The following is a 22005-nucleotide window of genomic DNA, read 5'->3' as shown; positions in this document are numbered from 1 at the left end:
TATTTGGGTCATCAGAGCCATCGGAATAGAATGTTTCCCCAGAAACTTTTGTAAAGCTTTCGTCATCTGTTCGAATAAGGTATCCTTATCAGTAAACTGAACTCCTGTCAAAACCAGGAGCCTATCCATGTTGCTCACTCTAGCACAATCAAGTAATTTAAAGGCCAACACAGATTGTGGAAATTCCAGGTTGTGTTTCTGCAGCCTTTTATATAGTCTGCCAAATTCCATTATATAGTCTTCCATGGTGATATCCTCCATTTTCCGGAACTTATCAAAATCCGACCATGCTTCATACGCACTTAACAAGTCATCTTTCTTATAAATCTTATCCATATAATGTAATAAAGTCTCCAGACCTTCTTCTGAGTCTAACTCTTCCAATTCCAGCTCAGAAAGCACTTTGTTTCTGATTTTACTGCCAAATGGTATAGAAAGAGCCAATGCCATACCTTGTTTTCTCTTTCCCAAAGCAGTTACCTTAGTCCACATAACTACTGCACTTCTCTATTGATCGTACTATTCCCTTTCAGAAAATAGTCATATCCAGCCATCTTCATCCTAGGATCAGCCATATATCCTTTTTTTTTCTTTTCTCACTCACTCCTTGGTTTGATCTGGAAAAGTTGTATCTTTCAACCTTTCACATTTACACAGCAACCATCCTCTGCTATCAATTGTTTGACGTTTTAGTTGCTATGATATGAAGAGTCTAAAGTTCTGTTCCTTTTTCACCAACACACATTTATTTCATTCCAACAGATTTTGCACAAAACTCTAACTACACATCACCTGCCAGAGGCCACCTGAAGCCCCTTTACATATCCGTGTCAATTAATGGATACTTAACATTCATGAGACAACTAATTGAAATGTCTCTTAACCCATTAGTTAACATTGTCAAGGTACGGGAAAGTGGCCCGCAGCCGGTACCGGTCGACCATTCGGTCCATTTCCCGTTCGAAAACCGAGACCCGTTGGTGACGCCGAAAGGAACCCTGAGAAAGTGGTAAAGGCAGCCATCTGCCTCGAAGGCAGTGTATGGGCGGTTCTTACGGATGGGGAGCTGGTGGTAGGTGGATTTAAGGTCCACAGTTGAGAAGACCCGGTACTGTGCAATCTGATTGACCATATCAGATATGCGTGGGAGGGGCTACGTGTCGAGCTGTGTGTACCTATTGATGGTCTGGCTGCAGTCCACTACCATTTTGTGTTTCTCCCCAGTTTTCACCACTGCCACTTGGGCTCTCCAGGGGCTGTTGCTGGCTTCGATGACGCCTTCCCGAAGCAGTCACTGGACTTCGGACCTGATGAATGTCCTAAACTGGGCGCTGTACCATCTGCTCCTGGTGGAGACGGGTTTGCAATCTGGGTTTAAGTTTGCAAATAGGGAAGGTGGGTCGACCTTTAGGGTTGCGAGGCCGCACACAGTAAGGGGTGGTAGGGGCCCGCCGAATTTCAATGTTAGGCTCTGGAGGTTGCACTGGAAGTCCAGGCCGAGTAGTAAGGCAGCGCAGAGGTTGGGGAGGACGTAGAGGCGGAAGCCGGTAAACTCCACGTCCTGGACAGTGAGAGTGGCTATGCAGTACCCCAGGATTGCCACGGAGTGGGACCCGGAGGCCAGGGAGATTCTCTGATTGGTGGGGTGTACCGCGAGGGAGCAGCGCCTTACCGTATCGGGATGAATGAAGCTCTCGGTGCTCCCGGAGTCCAACAGGCAGGAGATCTCGTGCCCATCGATTTTCACGTTTGTAGAGGCGGTTGCTAGGTTGTGTGGGCGAGACTGGTCAATCGTGACTGAGGCGAGACGCGGCTGATCGTCGATGGTGGCAGACGATGGGGTGCCCGGGGGTCATGGGTCCTGGTAAGATAGCGGCGCCCACGGGCCGCACGTGTGCTGGGGGAGACAAGATGGCGGCGCTTGATGCTCCTGGGGAGGACAAGATGGCGGTGCCCATGGGCCGCACGTGGTGGGGGTTGAACAAGATGGCGGCGCCCACGGGCCGCAAGTGGTCCGAGGAGGGGAAGATGGCGGCGCCCACTGGCTGTGCGTGGTCCAAGGAGGGGCAGATGGCGGCGCCCACTGGCCGTACGTGGGGGTGGGTCGGAACAATAGCGGCGGCTGAACGGGCCTGGCACACCGCCGCGAAGTGTCTCTCTTTGCCGCAGGCCTTGCAAAGGGCACTCCAGGCCGGTTGGCTGCCGCGCGGCACAGGCGTGGGGTTTGCGGAGTGGGGTCCCCGATGGGGCAGCCGGTTGCGGAGTCCACGATGCGTAGGAGGGGTGGGCCGCGCGGCCAGGGGTGTAGGCCTGGATGTTGCGCGAGGCGACCATCAGCGAAAGCGCAAGCTTTTTGGTTGCCGCGAGGTCAAGCCTTCTAAAGGCGTTGGCGGATGTAATCTGACCCTATCCCCGTAACAAAAGAGTCCCTCATAAGCAAGTTCGAGTGTTCCGAGGCCTTGACGGCCTGACAGTCACAGTCTCTAACTAGGGGAATTAGAGCACGCCAGAAGTCTTCTACTGACTCACCAGGGAGTTGACTGCGCGTGGAGAGGCTGTGTCTGGCGTAAAGCGTGTTAGTCCGCTGAGCGTAGTTTTCTTTCAGTAGCGCCATGGCTTCGTCGTAGTTTGACGCGTCCTGGATAAGCGGAAAGACGTTGGAGCTCAGCCGCGTGTAGAGAATCTGAATCTTCTGGAATTGGGTCTGGTGCAGACCTGATGTATGCTTCGAAACAGGCCAGCCAATGTTCAAAGTCCTTTTTGGCGTTGCCTGATTGCGGATCCAGCTGCAGGCAATCCGGCTTGATGTGGAGGTCAATCTTCTGAAAACTTTAGTGCAATAAATTGATGCACGATCAATTACACAAAGACGAGAGTTGAATACAACTGAGGCTTTATTACACTAAGATGTATGGCCTCCTACAGCAGCTGGCGAAATGGCTGCTGTATGGGGAGCACACATATGTATACTCCGCCTACTGGGCGGAGCCAGCAGGCAGGGAACTACCCCCGTACCTGTAGGACAGGGCCTTACCACAAATCACCTAATATATACATCAGTGGTGATTACCACATCCTCCCATCCCTCCATTCCTCTGGCTCTGCAGGAAAATCGGTGCTTGGCAAGAGGGAGCAACCAGAGATAAAAGCGAGAGTGTTATCAATTGAATGGAGCTGGCAACACATCTCTGAACGCACAGCTGCAGGCAAGTGCTGTCCGGCAAAAAATATTAAGGTGCCTCCAGGGCCCGCGCATTGCAAGGAAGTGCAGCGCCAGTTCTTCAAATGGAAAGTGAACAAACTAAGAACAGTAACCCCTGATAATGCAAACTGTCTCCTCACGGACTGTTCTGTCCAGCAGTGAGAGTCACTGCCATTCACGGAAGTGAGCGTCTGTCAATCAGCCCCTGCTCCGGCCTCCCATTGGAGCCCTGGATAATTGTTACATCCGCGACGTTCTGTTCCTGTTTCCCGCGGCTGCCGAGTGGCTTCGCCGCCGAGTGGCTGAATTTTCTCTCTGGCTGTTGATTATTCCCAGTGGACAAGTTTCCAGATGTCTAATCCCACGATATTTAACCCGGTAAGGGGCTCAGCGTTGGGTGGGCGGGTGCGCGTTTAGCGGGCGGGTTGAGACAGGCAATTTTGTACCGTGTGAATCGCCCCTTGAAGAGGAATGATACACTATCCGTAACCATGTCCTGCACCCCAACCCTCTTGAGGAAGGCTTTTAAGCCCCTTGATAACCCCAGTCTCCCCTTTTACACCAGAATCCTGTCGAATATAACAGCTGTCACTGCGAGGCCTTGTGTGAGACCAGCGAGAGGAACTTTGACTCTTGGAATTTAGCCACCGCTGTGTCAATAGTAAAGTGCAATATACTGTTAACTAACACACAAAAACAGAACAGGCTGGACAATTTCAGCAGGTCTGAGCATCTGTGGAGTGAGAACGAAGCTAACATTTCCATTCTAGATGACTCTTTGTCTATCAAACTACTTACCGAGAAATAATTACTGAAAGAAGAAGTAATGTGACTGCAGTTCACTCTTCCATATAAATCAGTCTCTATTACTTCTGGCTCATCCTTTGAATTTAATTTTGCTCACGTGACATGGATTGGGTGTCTGCACGCAGCATGGGCGGGATTCAGTGATCCTGAGGCTAAGTGTTGACGCCGTCGGAAACGGCTTCGCGTTTCTGTCTGGGCCCTACAGGGGGCCAGCACGGCACTGGAGCGACCCACGCTGCTCCAGCTGCTGATCCTGGCATGAACTGGGCGCCGCAGGGTCCGCGCATGCGCAGTGGCTCCCTTCTCCACGCCGGCCCCGACGCAACATGGCGTAGGGCTACAGGGGCCAGCGCGGAAGAAAGGAGGCCCCCAGCCAGAGAGGCCGGCATGCCGATCGGTGGGCCCTGATCACGGGCCAGGCCACATCGGAGGCCCCCCCTGGGGTTGGACCCCTCTTTCTTCCTCCCCCCCCCCCCCCCCCCCCCGGCCGCCCCCGGACCCTTCAACGCCGAGGTCCCGCCAGCTGAGAGCAGGTGTAAACGGCTCCGGTGGGACTTGGGTTTTACGGGCCGAGAATCAACGGGCGGGGCGGGGGGGGGGGGGGGGGCGCTACCGGCGCGGGGCCAACCATGCCGGCGCCGATTCTCCGCTCTGCAGAGAATCTTGACTAGCATCAAGGCGGTGTGGCGCAATTTGCGCCGGTCGCAGGGATTCTCGGCCCCTTTGGCTGAGGTGGGACAATTTAATGGCCAGTAGTTTGCACTCAGCAGTGAAGCAATGGTACTCGACCAAAACTGCCCACTTGCCTAATAGGTGCAGGAATAGCCTATTAAACCCATAGAGCCTGTTCTCTCATTCAGTTAGATCATGGTTGAGCATCTACCTCAAGGCTACTTTCCTCTGTGCTATCCCCATATCTCTGGATGTCATTAGTATCCATTAATCTTATCAATTTCTCTCGAGCATTCTCAATGATCGAGCTTCCACAGGTAGAGAATCCCAAAGTCTCACCACCCTCTGCGTGAATAATTCCTCCTGATCTCTCTGTTTTAATGGCCTGCTCTGTATTCTGAGACTGTGCCCCCTGCTTGTGGCCTCACCAGCTAGGGGAAGCATCCAGCCTGTCTTGTCACCCCTGTAAGAATGTTATAAGTTTCAATGAGATCACCTTTCATCCTTCAAAGCTTTTGAGAATACAGGCCCAAATGTAATGGCCCAGACGAAAGCCCTCAGAGGAAAGGATCTCACCAACACCCTGTAGAACTGTAGCAAAACATCCTTACTTTTCTGTGCAATCCCTTTGCAATAAACAGCAACATTCCATTTGCCTTGACCGCTTGCTTTGCTTTCGTTATAACATTTTGTGATTCATGTACCAGAACATCCAGATCCCTCTGTACCTGAGGAGTCTGCAGTTGCTCCCCATTTAAACATTATGCTGATTTTTTCATTCTTCCTGCCAAAGTGGACAAGTTCACCTTTTTCTCACATTGCAGTCCATCTGCCAAATCTGTCCACTCACTTAACCTATGGATAATGTTAAAAAGGATTGAAAATTATTTTGGCAAAGTAATATGCATTTGAATGGGATTTTAAAATGTTAACATTTTAAAAAAATCATATAAATTGAATAATTTCATTCCAATGTCTCACAGAGGGTTATTGAAAGTTTTTAAAAATCTGTTCTTTGGGATGGTAGAACAAACATTTAAAACAAAATCATTCAAGGGATGTGGGAATTGCTGGCTAGGCCAGCATTCATTGTCCATCCCTAATTGTCCTTGAGAATGTGGTGGTGAGCTGCCTTCTTGAACCTCTGCAGTCCATGTGGTGTAGGAACACCCACACTGTTGTCAGGGAAGGAGTTCCAGGCTTTTGACTCAGCGACAGCGAAGGAACAGTGTTATATTTAGCAAGGATGGTGAGTGGCTTGGATGGGAGCTTCCAGGTGGTGGTGTTCCCATATATCTGCTACCCTTGTCCTTCTAGATGTAGTGGTTGTGAGTTTGGAAGGTGCTATTGAAGTAGCCTTAATGAGTTACTGCAGTGCACCTTGTAGATGGTACACACTGCTGCGATGGAGGGAGTGGAAGAGATTCCAATAAAGCGCACTGCTTTGTCCTGGATGTTGTCGAGCTTCTTAAGTGTTTTTGGAGCTGCACTCATCCAGGCAAGTGGAGAGTATTCCATCACACTCCTGACTTGTGCCTTTTTAGATTGTGGACAGGCTTTGGGGAATCAAGAGGTGAGTTACTTGCTTCAGGATTCCAAGCCTCTGATCTGCTCTTGTAGCCACAGTATTTTTTTAAATAATAAATTTAGAGTACCCAATTCATTTTTTCCAATTAAAGGGCAATTTAGCGCGGCCAATCCACCTACCCTGCACATCTTTGTGTTGTGGCGGCCCCATGCAAACATGGGGAGAATGTGTAAACTCCACACAGACTTGAACCTGGGACCTCAGCGCCGTGAGACAGCAGTGCTAACCACTCTGCCACCGTGCTGCTTGCAGCCACAGTATTTATATGGCTAGCCCAGTTGACTTTCTGATCAATGGTAACCCCAGGATATTGATAGAGGAGGATTCCGTGATCTCCAATGATGGCGCCGGAGCGAGGCGGCTCTCTGCGAGCTCTCCCCAACAGATCCACTTTTTACTTAACTTATACTCGTTCTAATCTTTTCAAAATTTCATCCGATGCCAGTGCTTATGTAGTTACATTGTATATGTTGTGTTGCCCTATTATGTATTTTCTTTTCTTCCCTTTTCTTCCCATGTACTTAATGATCTGTTGAGCTGCTTGCAGAAAAATACTTTTCACTGTATCTCGGTACATGTGACAATAAACGAATCCAATCCAATCCAATAATGCCATTGAACGTCAAAGGATGATGATTAGATTCTCTCTTGTTGGAGATTGTCATTGCCAGGCACTTGTGTGGTGCAAAATGTGTTACTTACCAATTGTCAACCTAAGTATGGATATTGTGCAGGATTTGCTGCATTTGGACATGGAAAGCTTCAGTATCTGAGGAGTTGCAAATGGTGCTGAACATTTTGCAAACAGTGAATGTCCCAAGTTCTGACCTTATGATGAAAGGAAGGTCATTGATGAAAGACCTGAAGATGTTTGGGCCATGGACACTGCCCTGAGGAACTCTTGCAGTGATGTCCAGGAGTTGAGATAACTGACCTCCAATAACCACAACCATTTTCCTTTGTACTAGGTATGAATCCAACCAGCGGAGAGTTTTCCTCTGATTCCTATTGACTCCAGTTTTGTTAGGGATCCTTGATGTCACACTTGGTCTAATGTGGTTTTGATATCAAGGGCAGGCACTCTCACCTCATCTCTGGAGTTCAGCTCTTTTGTTCAAGGCTGTGGGGAGGTCAGGAGTTGAGTGACCCTGACAGAACCCCAAATTGAGCAGCAGTGAGCAGGTTATTGCTTCGGAAGTGCTACTTGACAGCACTGTTAATGACCCTTTCCATCAATTTATTGACAGTGGAGAGTAGACTGATATGACAGTAATTGGCTGGATTGGATTTGTCCTGCTTTTTATGTTAGGACATACCTGAGCAATTTTCCACATTGCTGGGTAGATGCCAGTGTTGCAGCCGTACTGGATTGGCTTGTCTAGGGGTGTGGGAAATTCTGGAGCACAGGTCTTCAGGACTATTGCTGGAATATTGTCAGGGCCCATTGCCTTTGCAGTATCCAGTGCCTTCAGCCATTTCTTGAAATCAAGCGAGCTGTATTGAATTGGCTGAAGGCTAGCATCTGATGCTGGGGACCTCCACAGGAGGCCGAGATAGATCAACCACTTGACACTTTTGGCTGAAGATTGAAACAGATGCCTCAGCCTTATCTTTTGCAATGATGCGCTGGGCTCCCCCATCACTGATGATGGGTATACATGTGGAGCCCCTTCCTCCAGTGAATTGTTTTATTGTCCACCACCATTCAAGGCTGGATATGGCAAAACTGCAGAACTTAGATCAGATCTGTTGGTTGTGGGATCGCTCAGCTCTGCTTTTGCTGTTTGGCACACAAATAATCCTAGGTTATAGCTTCACCAGGTTGACACCAGGTATCTGTGCTGCTACTCCTGGCAACCCTTCATTCTTAATTGAACTGGGATTGGTGGTAATGGTAAAATGGGGTATATGCCGGGCCATGAGGTTACAGATTCTGGTTGAGTACAATTCTGCTGATGGTGGCCCTCAGCATCTCATGGTTGCCCTGTCCTGCTAGATCTTTCAAAATCTATCCCATTTAGCACCGTGGTGGGTCTTCCCAATGTGAAGACAGCACTTGTCTCCACAAGGACAGTGCGCTGGTTACTCCTACAAATGAAGCATTCGCGACAGGTAGGTTGGTGAAGGTGAGGTCAAGTATGTTTTCCCCAGGGCAGCACGGTGGGGCAGTGGTTAGTACTGCTGCTTAGGGCGCTGAGGACCCGGGTTCGATCCCTGCCCCAGGTCACTGTCCGTGTGGAGTTTGCACCTTCTCCCCGTGTCTGTGTGGGCTTCACCCCCACAACTCAAAGATGTACAGGTTAGGTGGTTTGGCCACGCTAAATTGCCCCTTAATTGGGAAAAGAATAATTAGGTACTCTAACTTTTTTTTTGAAGTGTGTTTTGCCCGCTTGCTGATTCCCTCACCAACTGCCACAGACCAAGTCTAGCAGCTAAGCCCTTTAGGGTGTGACCAGCTCAGTCAGTATTGTTGCTCCTGAGTCACTCTTGGTACTTGAACTGTCCAACCCAGAGTACATTCTGCACCCTTGCCACCCTCCGTGCTTCCTCCGCGTGGTGTTCAACATGAGGAGTACTGATTCATCAGCTGAGCCGGCGGAGCTGTGCAGTATGTGGTAATCAGGACGAGGTTTCCTTACCCATGTTTGACCTGATGCCATAAGGCTTCATGATATCTGGAGTTGATGTCGAGGACTCACAGGGCAACACCTCCCGACTGTGTACGACTGTGCCACCACCCCTGCGGTGTTAGTCCACCTCTGCGGTGCTCGTCCTGTCGGTGGGATAGGGATAGTGATGGTGGTGTGTGAGGCATTGTCTGTATACTCTGTGAGACTGCTCTCCCAATTTTGGCGCAAACCCCCATTAGTAAGGAGGACTTTGCAGGGTCGGCAGAGCTGGCGTTGCCATTTCCGCACCCAGATCAATGCCAGGTGGTGTGCCGGGTTTTATTCCATTTTGTAGGCTTTGGAGTGGTTTGATACATTTTAGTGCCTTGCTGGGCCACTTCAGAGGGCATTTGATACGCTGTTGTGGGCTGGAGTAACATGTAGGCCAGACCAGGTAAGGATGGCAGATTTCTTTCCCTCAAGGGCGTTACTGAACCAGATGGGGTTTTTACGAATATCAAGAAATAGACTTACAATTGAATTAATATTGCACACTTGCTATGTTGGTGTTCAAACCCAACACCCCAGTATGTAACTTTGTCTCTGGATTACTAGTCCAGTGATAATATCATTACACTACCACCTACCCAGCGTTTCGGTGGGTACCCCTTATCCCTATTCATTGTTCAACCTGAACAGCACGGTAGCACAGTGGTTAGCACAGTTGCTTCACGGCTCCAGGGTCCCAGGTTCGATTCCCGGCTTGGGTCACTGTCTGTGCGGAGTCTACGTGTTCTCCCTGTGTCTGCATAGGTTTCCTCCGGGTACTCCGGTTTCCTCTCACAGTCCAAAGATGTGCACGTTAGGTGGATTGGCCATGCTAAATTGCCCTTAGTGTCCCAAATAGGTTAGCTAGGGTTACTGGGATAAAGAACATAAGAACATAAGAACTAGGAACAGGAGTAGGCCATCTGGCCCCTCGAGCCTGCTCCGCCATTCAATGAGATCATGGCTGATCTTTGTGGACTCAGCTCCACTCTCCGGCCCGTACACCATATCCCCGAATCCCTTTATTCTTTAGAAAGGTATCTATCTTTTTCTTAAAAATGTTTCAAGAAGGAGCCTCAACTGCTTCACTGGGCAAGGAATTCCAGAGATTCACAACCCTTTGGGTGAAGAAGTTCCTCCTAAACTCGGTCCTAAATCTACTTCCCCTTATTTTGAGGCTATGCCCCCTAGTTCTGCTTTCCCCGACCAGTGGAAACAACCTGCCCGCATCTATCCTATCTATTCCCTTCATAATTTTATATGTTTCAATAAGATCCCCCCGCATCCTTCTAAACTCCAATGAGTACAGTCCCAGTCTACTCGACCTCTCATCATAATCTAATCCCCTCAACTCTGGGATCAACCTAGTGAATCTTCTCTGCACTCCCTCCAGTGCCAATATGTCCTTTCTCAGGTAAGGAGCCCAAAACTGAACACAATACTCCAGATGTGGCCTCACCAACACCTTATACAATTGCAGCATAACCTCCCTAGTCTTGAACTCCATCCCTCTAGCAATGAAAGACAAAACTCGATTAGCCTTCTTAATCACCTGTTGCACCTGCACACCAACTTTTTGCGACTCGTGCACCAGCACACCTAGGTCCCTCTGCACAGCAGCATGTTTTAACATCTTACCGTTTAAATAATAATCCATTCTGCTGTTATTCCTCCCACAATGGATAGCCTCACACTTGGCAACATTGAATTCCATCTGCCAGACCCTAGCCCATTCACCTAACCTATCCAAATCCTTCTGCAGATTTCCGGTATCCTCTGCACTTTTTGCTTTACCACTCATCTTAGTGTCGCCTGCAAACTTTGCCACATTTCACTTGGTCCCCAACTCCAAATCATCTATGTAAATTGTGAACAACTGCGGGCCCAACGCTGATCCTTGAGGGACCCCACTAGTTACAAGTTGCCAACCAGAGAAACACCCATTGATCCCCACTCTCTGCTTTCTGTTAGTTAACCAATCCTCTACCCATGCTACCACTTTACCGTCAATGCCATGCATCTTTAGTTTATGCAGCAACCTTTTGTGTGGCACCTTGTCAAAAGCTTTCTGGAAATCCAGATATACCACATCCATTGGCTCCCCGTTATCTACTGCACTGGTAACGTCCTCAAAAAATTCTACCAAATTAGTCAGACACGACCTACCCTTTATGAACCCATGCTGCGTCTGCCCAATGGGACAATTTCCCTCCAGGTGCCCCGCTATTTCCTCCTTAATGATAGATTCCAGCATTTTCCCTACAACCGAAGTTAAGATTACCGGCCTATAATTACCCGTTAAGGTGGAAGTATGGGCTTAAGTAGGGTGCTCTTTCCAAGAGCTGGTGCAGACTCGATGGGCTGAATGGCCACCTGCACTGTAAATTCTATGATGTCTATGAAGAAGATACTAGTGAGTTGTCTTCTTGAACCACTGCAGTTCTTGCGGTTCAGTTCATGTGGGTCTGGACACATATAGGCTGACTGTATAAGGATGGCAGATTACCTCGCCCAGAGGGTACTAGTGAATCATGATCATTCATAATAGAGCATTTTATTCCAGCTTTATTCATTGAATTTAAATTCCCCCGGCTACCATGGTGCAATTTAAATTTATTTATTTATTTAAATTTAGAGTACCCAATTATTTTTTCCCAATTAAGGGGTAATTTAGCGTGGCCAATTCACCTACCCTGCACATCTTTAGGTTGTGGGGGTGAAACCAACGCAAACACGGGGAGAATGTGCAAACTCCACACGGACAGTGGCCCAGAGCCGGGATCGAACCTGGGACCTCGGCGGCGTGAGGCAGTAGGGCTAACCCACTGCACCACCGTGCTGCCGCAATTTGAATTTATAGCTGCAGGTTTCTGGATTACCTGTACTACTCCAGTAATATTACCACTATGTCACCCCCCCCACCTCCATGGGGAGAAATCTTTCTTCCTGGTTGCATTAAATATTTGGGAATATCAGGGGAGCCTCCTTGTGCCTCCTCACACAAACCCTAAAAACTTCTGACAAAGAAATTTCACAAGAAATGGTCAGTTAATCCAAATTCACGGCATACAATATCTCCTGAATTAATGTCAATGTCAGGGAATTAAACATAGCCCATGGAGAGGCACAGGAGCCGGAACTTCAGGATTTCTGTGTCACTGTGCGCACTCCCAATGTTCTTGTCAGTTTGAAAGTGTTATGACAGTGAATGCTGACAGCCCTGCCGTCTTTACCATTGCACAATCCAGGCTTAACGTCTCCTGTCTTGGATTACATTCAAATTTATCGATACCTTTCAATTTGTGCCCTCTCCACCCGAGTGACCTTTTGTACTTCATTATGGACGCAAGCCTACTTTTGTGCCAATTCGGTTAACTTTGTGTGAAGCAGTGCGCCAGGGTGAGAAATCAGAGAAAGCTCATCTTTAATGTACCATCTTGTATCGGGTTACCCAGCGATTTGCCAAAGATTCAGTGCTTAAACTTTTGATTTCTCCTTGATATCCTGTTTTGTGTTTTACTTTTTAAAACTTTGTCTCATGTGGTTTGAACTTGACAGCATGGTAAACCAGGAGTATCCTTCAGTGTTCATGAGGTTTAAACCAGTACCTCAGCTGGAAGATATTACTTCCCTATCCATGAAATGTTTTTATCATCAAGAGTATAGCAAAGATTCTCAGAAATTTATAAAGAGTTTATGGAGTGGGAGGGAATCCAGATAGGGGAGGTAAAGCACAAATGGGAAAATTAGCTGGGTAAGGAGCTAGAGGCAGGTCTATTGGTTGATGCTTGAGCAGAGTCAACACGTCCTCATCATGTGCCAGGCTCAGCCTGATTCAATTCAAGGTGGTTCACCGGGCACACATGATGGTGGCCCGGATGAGCAAGTTTTTTGGGGTGGAGGACAGGTGTGCAGGAGGGCCTGCAAATCATGTCCACATGTTTTGGGCGCTTGGGGGATTTTGGCAGGGATTTGCTGATGTCATGTCCACGGTGCTAAAAACGAGGGTGGCGCCAAGTCCAGAGGTGGCGATTTTTGGAGTGTCGGAAGACCCGGGAGTCCAGGGGGCGAGAGAGGCAGATGTTTTGGCTTTTGCCTCCTTGGTAACCCGGAGACGGATCCTATTATCCTGGAGGGACTCGGAGGCCCTGAAATCAGGGGTATGGGTTAGCGACATGGCGGGATTTCTCAGGCTTGAGAAAATTAAGTTTGCCCTGAGAGGATCAATGTTAGGGTTCATCAGAGGTGGCAGCCATTAATCGACTTCTTCGGGGGAAACTAAACTATTAGCAGATACAATAAAGAGGGGGGGATTAGAGAATGAAGGGGGGTAATGGGAGATAGTTTAGTTTAGGCGGGATCAGCGAGAGGAGATGGAGGGACTTGGGAATTGTATGTGTTATTGCTTGAGGGGGGGATTGTCACGTACTGAATTATGTTTACATTTGTATTTGTATCCTTTGTTATGAAACCATAAATGCCTTACTAAAATGTTTAGTATAAAAAAAAAGAGTATAGCAAAGACCTGAGCACAAAATCCAGGCTGACACTTGTTTTTGAAAACTCACCACTATTCTTAGAATTCCCCCTATACTAAAAAGGGTCGACATTCTAATAAATGTTTTATTGAAATTTTTTTTCCCAAACAACAATTTTTCCCCTCCTACAAAGCAAACGCAACAACAACAACACAGAAATTCCAAACAACACACAAGCAACAAAACCCCCCCATCCCCGACCCAAACCAAACCCCCCCTCCCCCCCCCCCCCCCCCCCCCCCCCGCCCCCCCTCCCCCTGGGTTGCTGCTGCTGGTCATCTGTCTTCCCTCTAACGTTCCCCTAGGTAGTCGAGAAATGGCTGCCACCGCCTGGTGAACCCTTGAGCCGATCCTCTCAGGGCAAACTTTATCTGCTCCAGTTTGATGAACCCCGCCATATCATTTACCCAGGCCTCCAGTCCGGGGGGTTTCGCCTCCTTCCACATGAGTAGGATCCTGCGCCGGGCTACTAGGGACGCAAAGGCCACAACGTCGGCCTCTTTCGCCTCCTGCACTCCCGGCTCTTCCGCAACTCCAAATAGAGCTAACCCCCAGCCTGGTTTGACCCGGGCCTTCACCACCCGCGAAATCACTCCCGTCACTCCCTTCCAATACCCTTCCAGTGCCGGGCATGCCCAAAACATATGTGCGTGGTCTGCCGGGCTCCCGCCACACCCCCCACACCCGTCCTCCACCCCAAAGAACCCGCTCAATCCCGCTCCCGCTATGTGCGCTCTATGTAGCACCTTAAATTGAATCAGGCAAAGCCTGGCGCATGAGGAAGAGGAATTTACCCTGCTTAGGGCATCAGCCCACATACCCGCCTCTATCTCCTCCCCTAGTTCTTCTTCCCACTTTCCTTTTAGTTCGCCCACCGACTCCTCCCCCTCTTCCCTCATCTCTCGGTAAATCTCTGACACCTTGCCCTCTCCGACCCACACCCCTGAAAGCACCCTGTCCTGTATCCCCTGTGTCGGGAGCAATGGAAATTCCCTCACCTGTTGTCTAGTAAATGCCCTCACCTGCATATATCCCAAGAAATCTCCCCGGGGCAACCCACACTCCTCCCCCAATGCTCCCAAGCCCGCAAAAGTCCCATCTATAAATAAATCTCCCACCCTCCCAATTCCCAACTGGAACCAGCCCCGAAATCCTCCACCCACTCCCCCCGGGGCGAACCCATGGTTGTTCCTGATTGGGGACCCCACCAGGGCTCCCCGCACCCCTCTCTGTCGCCTCCACCGTCCCCAGACACTCAATGTTGCCGCCACCACCGGGCCCGTGGCAAACCCCTTAGGTGAGATCGGCAGCGGCGCCGTCACCAGCGCCTCTAAACTCGTCCCTTTACAGGACTTTCTCTCCAGTCTTTCCCACGCCGCCCCCTCACCCTCCATCATCCACCCACGCATCATTGCCACACTGGCGGCCCAATAGCAACCGCCCAAGTTCGGTAGTGCCAATCCTCCTCCGCCCCCACCACGCCGAAGGAACCCCCCCCCACCCCCGGAACCCTCCCCGCCCACACGAAGCTCGCGACGCTCCCGTCCACTCTACCAAAAAAGGTCCTAGTGACCAGCATAGGGAGACACCGAAACACAAACAAGAACCTCGGGAGGACCACCATCCCAACCGCTTGCACCCTGCCCGCCAGCGACAGAGGCTGCATGTCCCACCCCTTGAAGTCCTCCTCCATTTGTTCTACCAACCGTGTCAGATTAAGTCTGTGCAAGGTTCCCCAGCTCCTAGCGATCTGAATCCCCAGGTATCGGAAGTTTCTTTCCACTTTCCTTAGAGGCAAGCCTTCTATCTCTCTACTCTGGTCCCCTGGATGTATCACAAATAATTCACTCTTCCCCATGTTTAGCCTATACCCCGAGAAATCCCCGAACCCCCTCAAAATTCGCATAACCTCTATCATTCCCCCCGCTGGGTCCGACACGTATAACAATAGGTCATCCGCATATAACGAGACTCGGTGTTCTTCTCCCCCTCTAATCACCCCTCTCCATTTCCTGGAGTCTCGCAACGCCATGGCCAGAGGTTCAATTGCCAACGCGAACAACAATGGAGACAGCGGGCATCCCTGTCTTGTTCCCCTATATAGTCGGAAATACTCCGATCTATGTCGACCTGTAACTACGCTTGCCGTTGGAGCCCCATAAAGAAGTCTAACCCAGCTAATAAACCCGTTCCCAAACCCAAACCTCCTTAACACTTCCCATAAATACTCCCACTCCACCCTATCAAATGCCTTCTCTGCGTCCATTGCCGCCACTATCTCTGCCTCCCCCTCCACTGGGGGCATCATTATCACCCCTAATAGTCGTCGCACGTTAACATTCAGTTGTCTCCCTTTTACGAACCCTGTCTGGTCTTCGTGCACCACCCCCGGGACACAGTCCTCTATCCTCGATGCCAGTACCTTTGCCAACAATTTGGCGTCCACGTTCAACAATGAAATGGGTCTATAGGACCCGCACTGCAACGGATCTTTATCCCTCTTCAAAATTAACGATATCGTCGCCTCCGACATCGTCGGGGGTAGAGTCCCCCCTTTCCTGGCCTCATTGAACGTCCTCACCATCAACGGGGCCAACAAGTCCACATATTTTCTGTAATACTCCACCGGGAACCCGTCTGGTCCTGGGGCCTTCCCTGCTTGCATGCTTCCCAGTCCCTTAATAACCTCGTCCACCCCAATCGGTGCCCCCAGGCCTACCACCCCCCGCTCCTCCACTTTCGGGAACCTCAATTGGTCCAGGAACTGCCGCATCCCCTCCTCTCCCTCTGGGGGTTGAGACCTATACAGTTCCTCATAGAAGGTCTTGAACACCTCATTTATCTTTCCTGCCCTTCGCACCGTGTCTCCCCTTTCGTCTCTAATTCCTCCTATTTCCCTCGCTGCTGCCCTCTTTCGCAATTGATGAGCCAACAGGCGACTCGCCTTTTCCCCATATTCATACCTCCTCCCCTGTGCCTTCCTCCACAGTACCTCCGCCTTTCTGGTGGTCAGAAGGTCAAATTCCGTCTGGAGTCGTCTCCTCTCCCTGTACAATTCCTCCTCCGGGGTCTCTGCAAATTCCCTATCCACCCTTAAAATCTCCCCCAGTAATCTTTCCCTTTCCTTGGCCTCTGTTTTCCTTTTGTGGGCCCCAATGGAGATCAGCTCTCCTCTGACCACCGCTTTTAGTGCTTCCCATACCACTCCCACAGGGACCTCGCCGTCGTCATTGACCTCCAGGTATCTCTCAATACACCCCCGCACTCTTGCACACACTCCCTCATCCGCCATCAGTCCCACATCTAATCGCCAGAGTGTTCTCTGCTCCCTTTCCTCTCCTAATTCCAGGTCCACCCAATGTGGGGCATGATCCGAAACCGCTATGGCTGAGTACTCAGCTTCTTCCACCCTAGAGATCAACGACCTTCCCAAAACAAAAAAATCTATCCGGGAGTACACTTTATGGACATGGGAGAAGAAGGAATACTCCCTAGCCCTAGGTCTAAGAAATCGCCATGGATCCACTCCCCCCATTTGGTCCATAAACCCCTTAAGTACCTTGGCCGCTGCCGGCCTTCTTCCGGTCCTTGAGCTGGATCTATCTAGCCCCGGGTCCAGCACCGTATTAAAGTCCCCTCCTAAAATCAAGTTTCCTACCTCCAGGTCCGGTATACGCCCCAGCATCCGTCTCATAAATCCCGCATCGTCCCAGTTTGGGGCATACACGTTAACCAACACGACCTCCATTCCCTCCAGCCTGCCACTCACCATTACATATCTACCTCCGCTATCTGCTACGATGTTCTTTGCTTCAAATGCGACCTGTTTCCCCACCAAAATGGCCACCCCTCTATTCTTTGCGTCCAGTCCTGAGTGGAACACCTGTCCCACCCATCCTTTCCTTAGCCTAACTTGGTCCGCCACCTTTAGGTGCGTCTCTTGGAGCATAACCACGTCTGCCCTTAGTCCTTTCAAATGCGCGAGCACTCGGGCCCTTTTTATCGGTCCGTTCAGGCCTCTCACGTTCCACGTGATCAGCCTCACTAGGGGGCTACCTGCCCCCCTCCCGTGTCGACTAGCCATTACCTTCTCTAGGCCAGTCCCATATCCCGCCTCCGCGCTCCCGCTCGCTCCCCCAGCGTCGCACACCATCCCCGCCCACCCACTCTTTAGCCATTTCCTTTTGGATTTCCGCAGCAGCAACCCAGTTGTCCCCCCCCCCCTTCTCCCTCCCTCCTCCCCTCCCCGCTAGATCTCTTTCTAGCTTGATTGCTCCCCCCATATTACTTCCGTAAGTCAGCTAACTTCAACTGACCCCGGCTACTCCTGCTCACTCCTCGACCCCCCCCATGTGGGGAACTCCCATCCGCCTTGCGCCTGTCTTCCCGCCTTATTCTTTCTGGTGCGGGAACATCCCTTTACCTGACCCGCCTCTTATGGCGCAGCTCCCTTTCCCCTCCCCCTCCCCTTCCCCATTCTCCAACTATGTCCCGTCTTTCCCCCCTCACCGGCGCCCACATTTCCCCAATGTCTCCCCCCTTCCCTGTTTACTTCTCAATTAACTTCCACCGTAACATTAACAATAACATTTCCTGCAGCATCAGTCCCTCAGTTCCGATCCAATTTCTCTTGTTTGATGAAGGTCCATGCTTCCTCCGCCGTCTCGAAATAATGGTGTCTCTCCTGATACGTGACCCATAGTCTTGCCGGCTGCAGCATCCCGAACTTCACCTTCCTTTTATGCAACACCTCTTTGGCTTGGTTGAAGCTCGCCCTCCTTCTCGCCACCTCCGCACTCCAATCCTGGTATACCCGTACCACTGCATTCTCCCATCTGCTACTCCGCACCTTTTTAGCCCATCTCAGGACCTCTTCTCTATCCTTAAGGCGGTAAAATCGCACGATTATCGCCCTGGGTGGTTCTCCCGCTTTTGGTCTTCTCGCCGGAATCCGATTTGCCCACTCCACCTCCAAGGGGCCCGTAGGGGCCTCAGCACCCATCAGTGAGCTCAGCATCGTACTTGCGTACGCTCCACAGTCCACTCCTTCCACACCCTCAGGGAGACCCAGTATCCGAAGGTTCTTCCTTCGCGCTCCATTTTCTAGGGCTTCGATCCTTTCAGTACACTTTTTATGAAGTGCCTCGTGCGTCTGTGTCTTAACCGCCAGGCCCAGGATCTCGTCCTCAATATCTGTCACCTTCTGCTCCACCACACGGAGCTCTGTCTCCTGGGTCTTTAATGTCTCCTTGAGCCCCTCAATTGCCTGTAGCAACGGGGTCAGCACCTCCCTCTTCAGCAGCTCCACGCACCGTCTCACAATTTCATGCTCAGGCCCCCATGTCGCCTGCGCTTTCTCCGCCGCCATCTTGTACTTCTCTCTTTCTGACCCTTTGGTCGACGATTCCTCGCGCTGCAGCCGCCGCCGCCGGTTTTTTCCTCCTTCGTTTGGGGGGGACTCCCTTCTCACACGCCCCACACCGGGTTGCGTCGTCGAAAAATTCCCCGTTGGGGCTCTTAAAAGAGCCCGAAGGTCCGTCGGAGCTGGAGCCGCCGAAGCGTGCGGCTAGCTAGGCATCACCGCAACCGGAAGTCAGGGTCGACATTCTAAATGGTGATCAGGGATTCTCACTCCCCGACTCCGATGCAAGCTTCAGTGGGTGCTATTCAGGTCAAACTATGTTTTCAAGTTATCCCCTGGTATAACCCATACCTTCACTGAAGATTTCATCTACTTACCACTTAGCAGCATTGATCCTGGGTCCCGCATTGCTAAGTAAGTAAAGTAGACTTTGGAATAACCACTATTTCAGGTTAAATTAAGTTATTTTATTGTTATATTTTTTACTTTTAAAAGCTGAAAATACTGGCTTTACAGAAAGGTAAAAAGATCTTGCTTCTGGATCCTTCTGGTTGGTTGAAGGGTCCTTCAGGCCCAACTTGACAATCAATCTTCTTTAACGTCTGTTCTTCTTTAGATGTATTAGCTATTTTAGCTCGGCTGCTTTGCACTGTCTCTTTCCCATGGCCGAGCTGACTGTAATCTGACTCTGAACTGCTTCTCCCCTCTCTCTCTCTCTCCCTCTGGTTCTGCTTCTGGTTCTGGTTCTAGCTGTGTCCCCTTTCTTCGGGTTTATATATTTTTCTAACAGTTATTAAGTTTTTATGACTTTATTGTAAAGTAACATTTTTCACTTTGATTGTAAAACGTATCTTTGATCTAAACTTTCTAATCCAACTAAGTATTCATTCTGACATGACTTCATCTCATAGATCTGATTACATTGTTTCCTTTGTGGGGCGGGATTCTCCACTCCCGCTCCGAAGTGCCCACGCCATCGTGAACGCCGTCGAGGTTCACGACGTGCGAAACGGCCCCGATCCCGACCGATTCAGGCCCCGACAATGGGCTAGGATCGGGGCCGCGTCATCTACACGCGCCAGGCCTTGTCGCCGCGTAAAGGTGGCGCCGCATAGATGACGCGGCCGGTGCCGCATAACAGGCGTCGGACCGGCGTCCCGGGAAATTTTGGCAGCCCAGGCGATTCTCCCAACCGGCGCGGGAGTGGAGAATCTCGCCCGTGATGTTCAAAATGCTTTGACTTCAAGAGGTGTTACTTTTAATTCCTATCATTTCTATAGTTTTATTTTCCAATTGTGTCCTCAGCTCAATTTTGACTTTGATTTTGGCTTTGTATTATGTTTCTTGTAGACTGATAGTCTCCGGCTTTCTTTAATTTACCTGGTATTAGCAAATTTTCACACCTAGAATTCTCACCAAATTCAACTGAACCTCATCCTTTTTTTTCCCAGCTGCTAACTAAGATAGTTAATTTCAATGAAGGTGTGAGCCATTGTTTTTGGCTTCATTCAAAATCTTGTTTGTCTTGTTTGCTAAGTCTGCTTGACCAAGAATATCTGCATTTTACAATCCTGCTCTGTCAGCTGCTGTTAACCCTTTGTGGGATCTTTCCCTGTACTCTCTCATGTTTCTCACAGACCAGATATTGCCAGACTTCCACGTTTCAAATGACACATCTTTCCATATTTTCAATAACACACTGCAGTGCTACATGTAGGGAGTGCTGCACTGTCAAAGGTACCACCTTTCAGAAGCAATAATAACTTGAGTTCTGTGTTCCATCTTGGGTGGGTGTAAATGATCCCATGGCACTATTCAAAGATTTTCCCAGTGTCTCGGGCCATATTTATCCCTCAACCAACACGCAAAATAGTTGATGCGCTGTCTTATTGCGTTTTTCTTAAAACCTTTTTCCTGTCTTTAAAAACATACATCACGAGTACTCTGGCTGCAAATTACTTTGAGGCATCTGATATCTTGAAAGGCTTGATATAAATTAAAATTCTTTGTTTCTTTTGTCAATGGGAATGTTTGGAATTATATTTTGGAACCAATTTTCCCTAAAGCCATAACATTGTGACAAGCTTGTGTGTGAATTTACTTGAAGCCTTCTTAATTAGAATTCAATGCTATGTAATTCATCCTAACCCAGATATGTGTCAATTCTAACATTTTTGCAGCTGCAGAACTTCCCATTTTTATACAGAAATGGTGACTTGAGCAGTCTACGCCTCGGTTTTCAGGGATTGTATGTCACTTTGTACAGACTCTTTCACCTAATTTTTATTTCTACATAATTTTCCTGTTGAGTTACTGTTCCGAAGTGCAGGAGGCATATTGCTTTTCTACTGCACTTATTTTTTTTTTGCTTCAGTAGTTTAAACCTTGATTTTAATTCTTGCAGACGGGGGCTGAGGCGGATAACAAAAAGCAGAATTTCAATATTTGTCAAGTTTCTATTGTAACATATAAATAGATGTTCCTCAAATGCATCCTCGTGTCGATGTAATCCATCACTTACTGATGACCCTTTGTAACAAGAAGTACTTTTTTGAAATTGAGCTGCTGGATACTGAATCGTTGCCTCTTTGTTCTTCATCTATTTTGTTTCTCTATCTGTCTAAGAATCTGCCATATACCTCCATAAGGCCTCTTCTGTCTTGCCTCTTTGTCAAGACTGAAGAACTTACAAAAGTTTACATAGGAGATATATACATAGAAACAAACATAGGAAATAGGAGCAGGAGGACACCATCTGGCCCTTCGAGCCTTTTCTGCCATTCATTATGATCATAACTGATCATCAAGTTCAATACCCTGATCTCTTTCCCCCCCCACCCCAACCACCATATCGCTTGATCCCTTTAGCCCCAAGAGCCATAAGGCACATTATTTTCATGTATTAAATGATCTGTTTGAGCTGCTCGCAGAAAAATACTTTTCACTGTACCTCAGTACACATGACAATATACAAATCCAATCCAATCTAACAAAGGCTTTATACTGGCTGAGCATAACTTCCCTACTTTTCCATTTGTGCCTCTAGAGGTAAAACCTAGTTCTTGGCTTGCTTTTCCATGGCCTTGCTCAACAGTGGCACAACTTATTTGTGTATTCCAAGATCCCTTCATTCCTCTACCCCACCTAGACTTGCACCTTCCATGCACTAAGCAATGTCC

General features: G+C 49.2%; 1 protein-coding gene across 5 annotated transcripts in view; it reads left to right on the top strand.

Moving 5' to 3' along the window:
- Positions 1-3316: 3316 nt before the first annotated feature.
- Positions 3317-22005, top strand: part of LOC140426635 (galectin-8-like) — a 58434-nt gene continuing 39745 nt past the window's right edge. For 2 of the 5 annotated variants that reach the window (XM_072511698.1, XM_072511688.1), the window contains exon 1: positions 3375-3580. In XM_072511698.1, coding sequence (XP_072367799.1) covers positions 3554-3580 — 27 coding nt within the window. In that variant the 5' untranslated portion in view covers positions 3375-3553. Of the gene's footprint in view, positions 3581-22005 lie in introns of all 5 variants that reach the window. The other 3 variants (XM_072511726.1, XM_072511707.1, XM_072511716.1) reach the window with 3 other exon arrangements.

This window comes from Scyliorhinus torazame, chromosome 1 (assembly GCF_047496885.1).
Source record: "Scyliorhinus torazame isolate Kashiwa2021f chromosome 1, sScyTor2.1, whole genome shotgun sequence".
NCBI lineage: Eukaryota > Metazoa > Chordata > Chondrichthyes > Carcharhiniformes > Scyliorhinidae > Scyliorhinus > Scyliorhinus torazame.
This window is presented reverse-complemented; position numbering and strand designations above follow the sequence as displayed.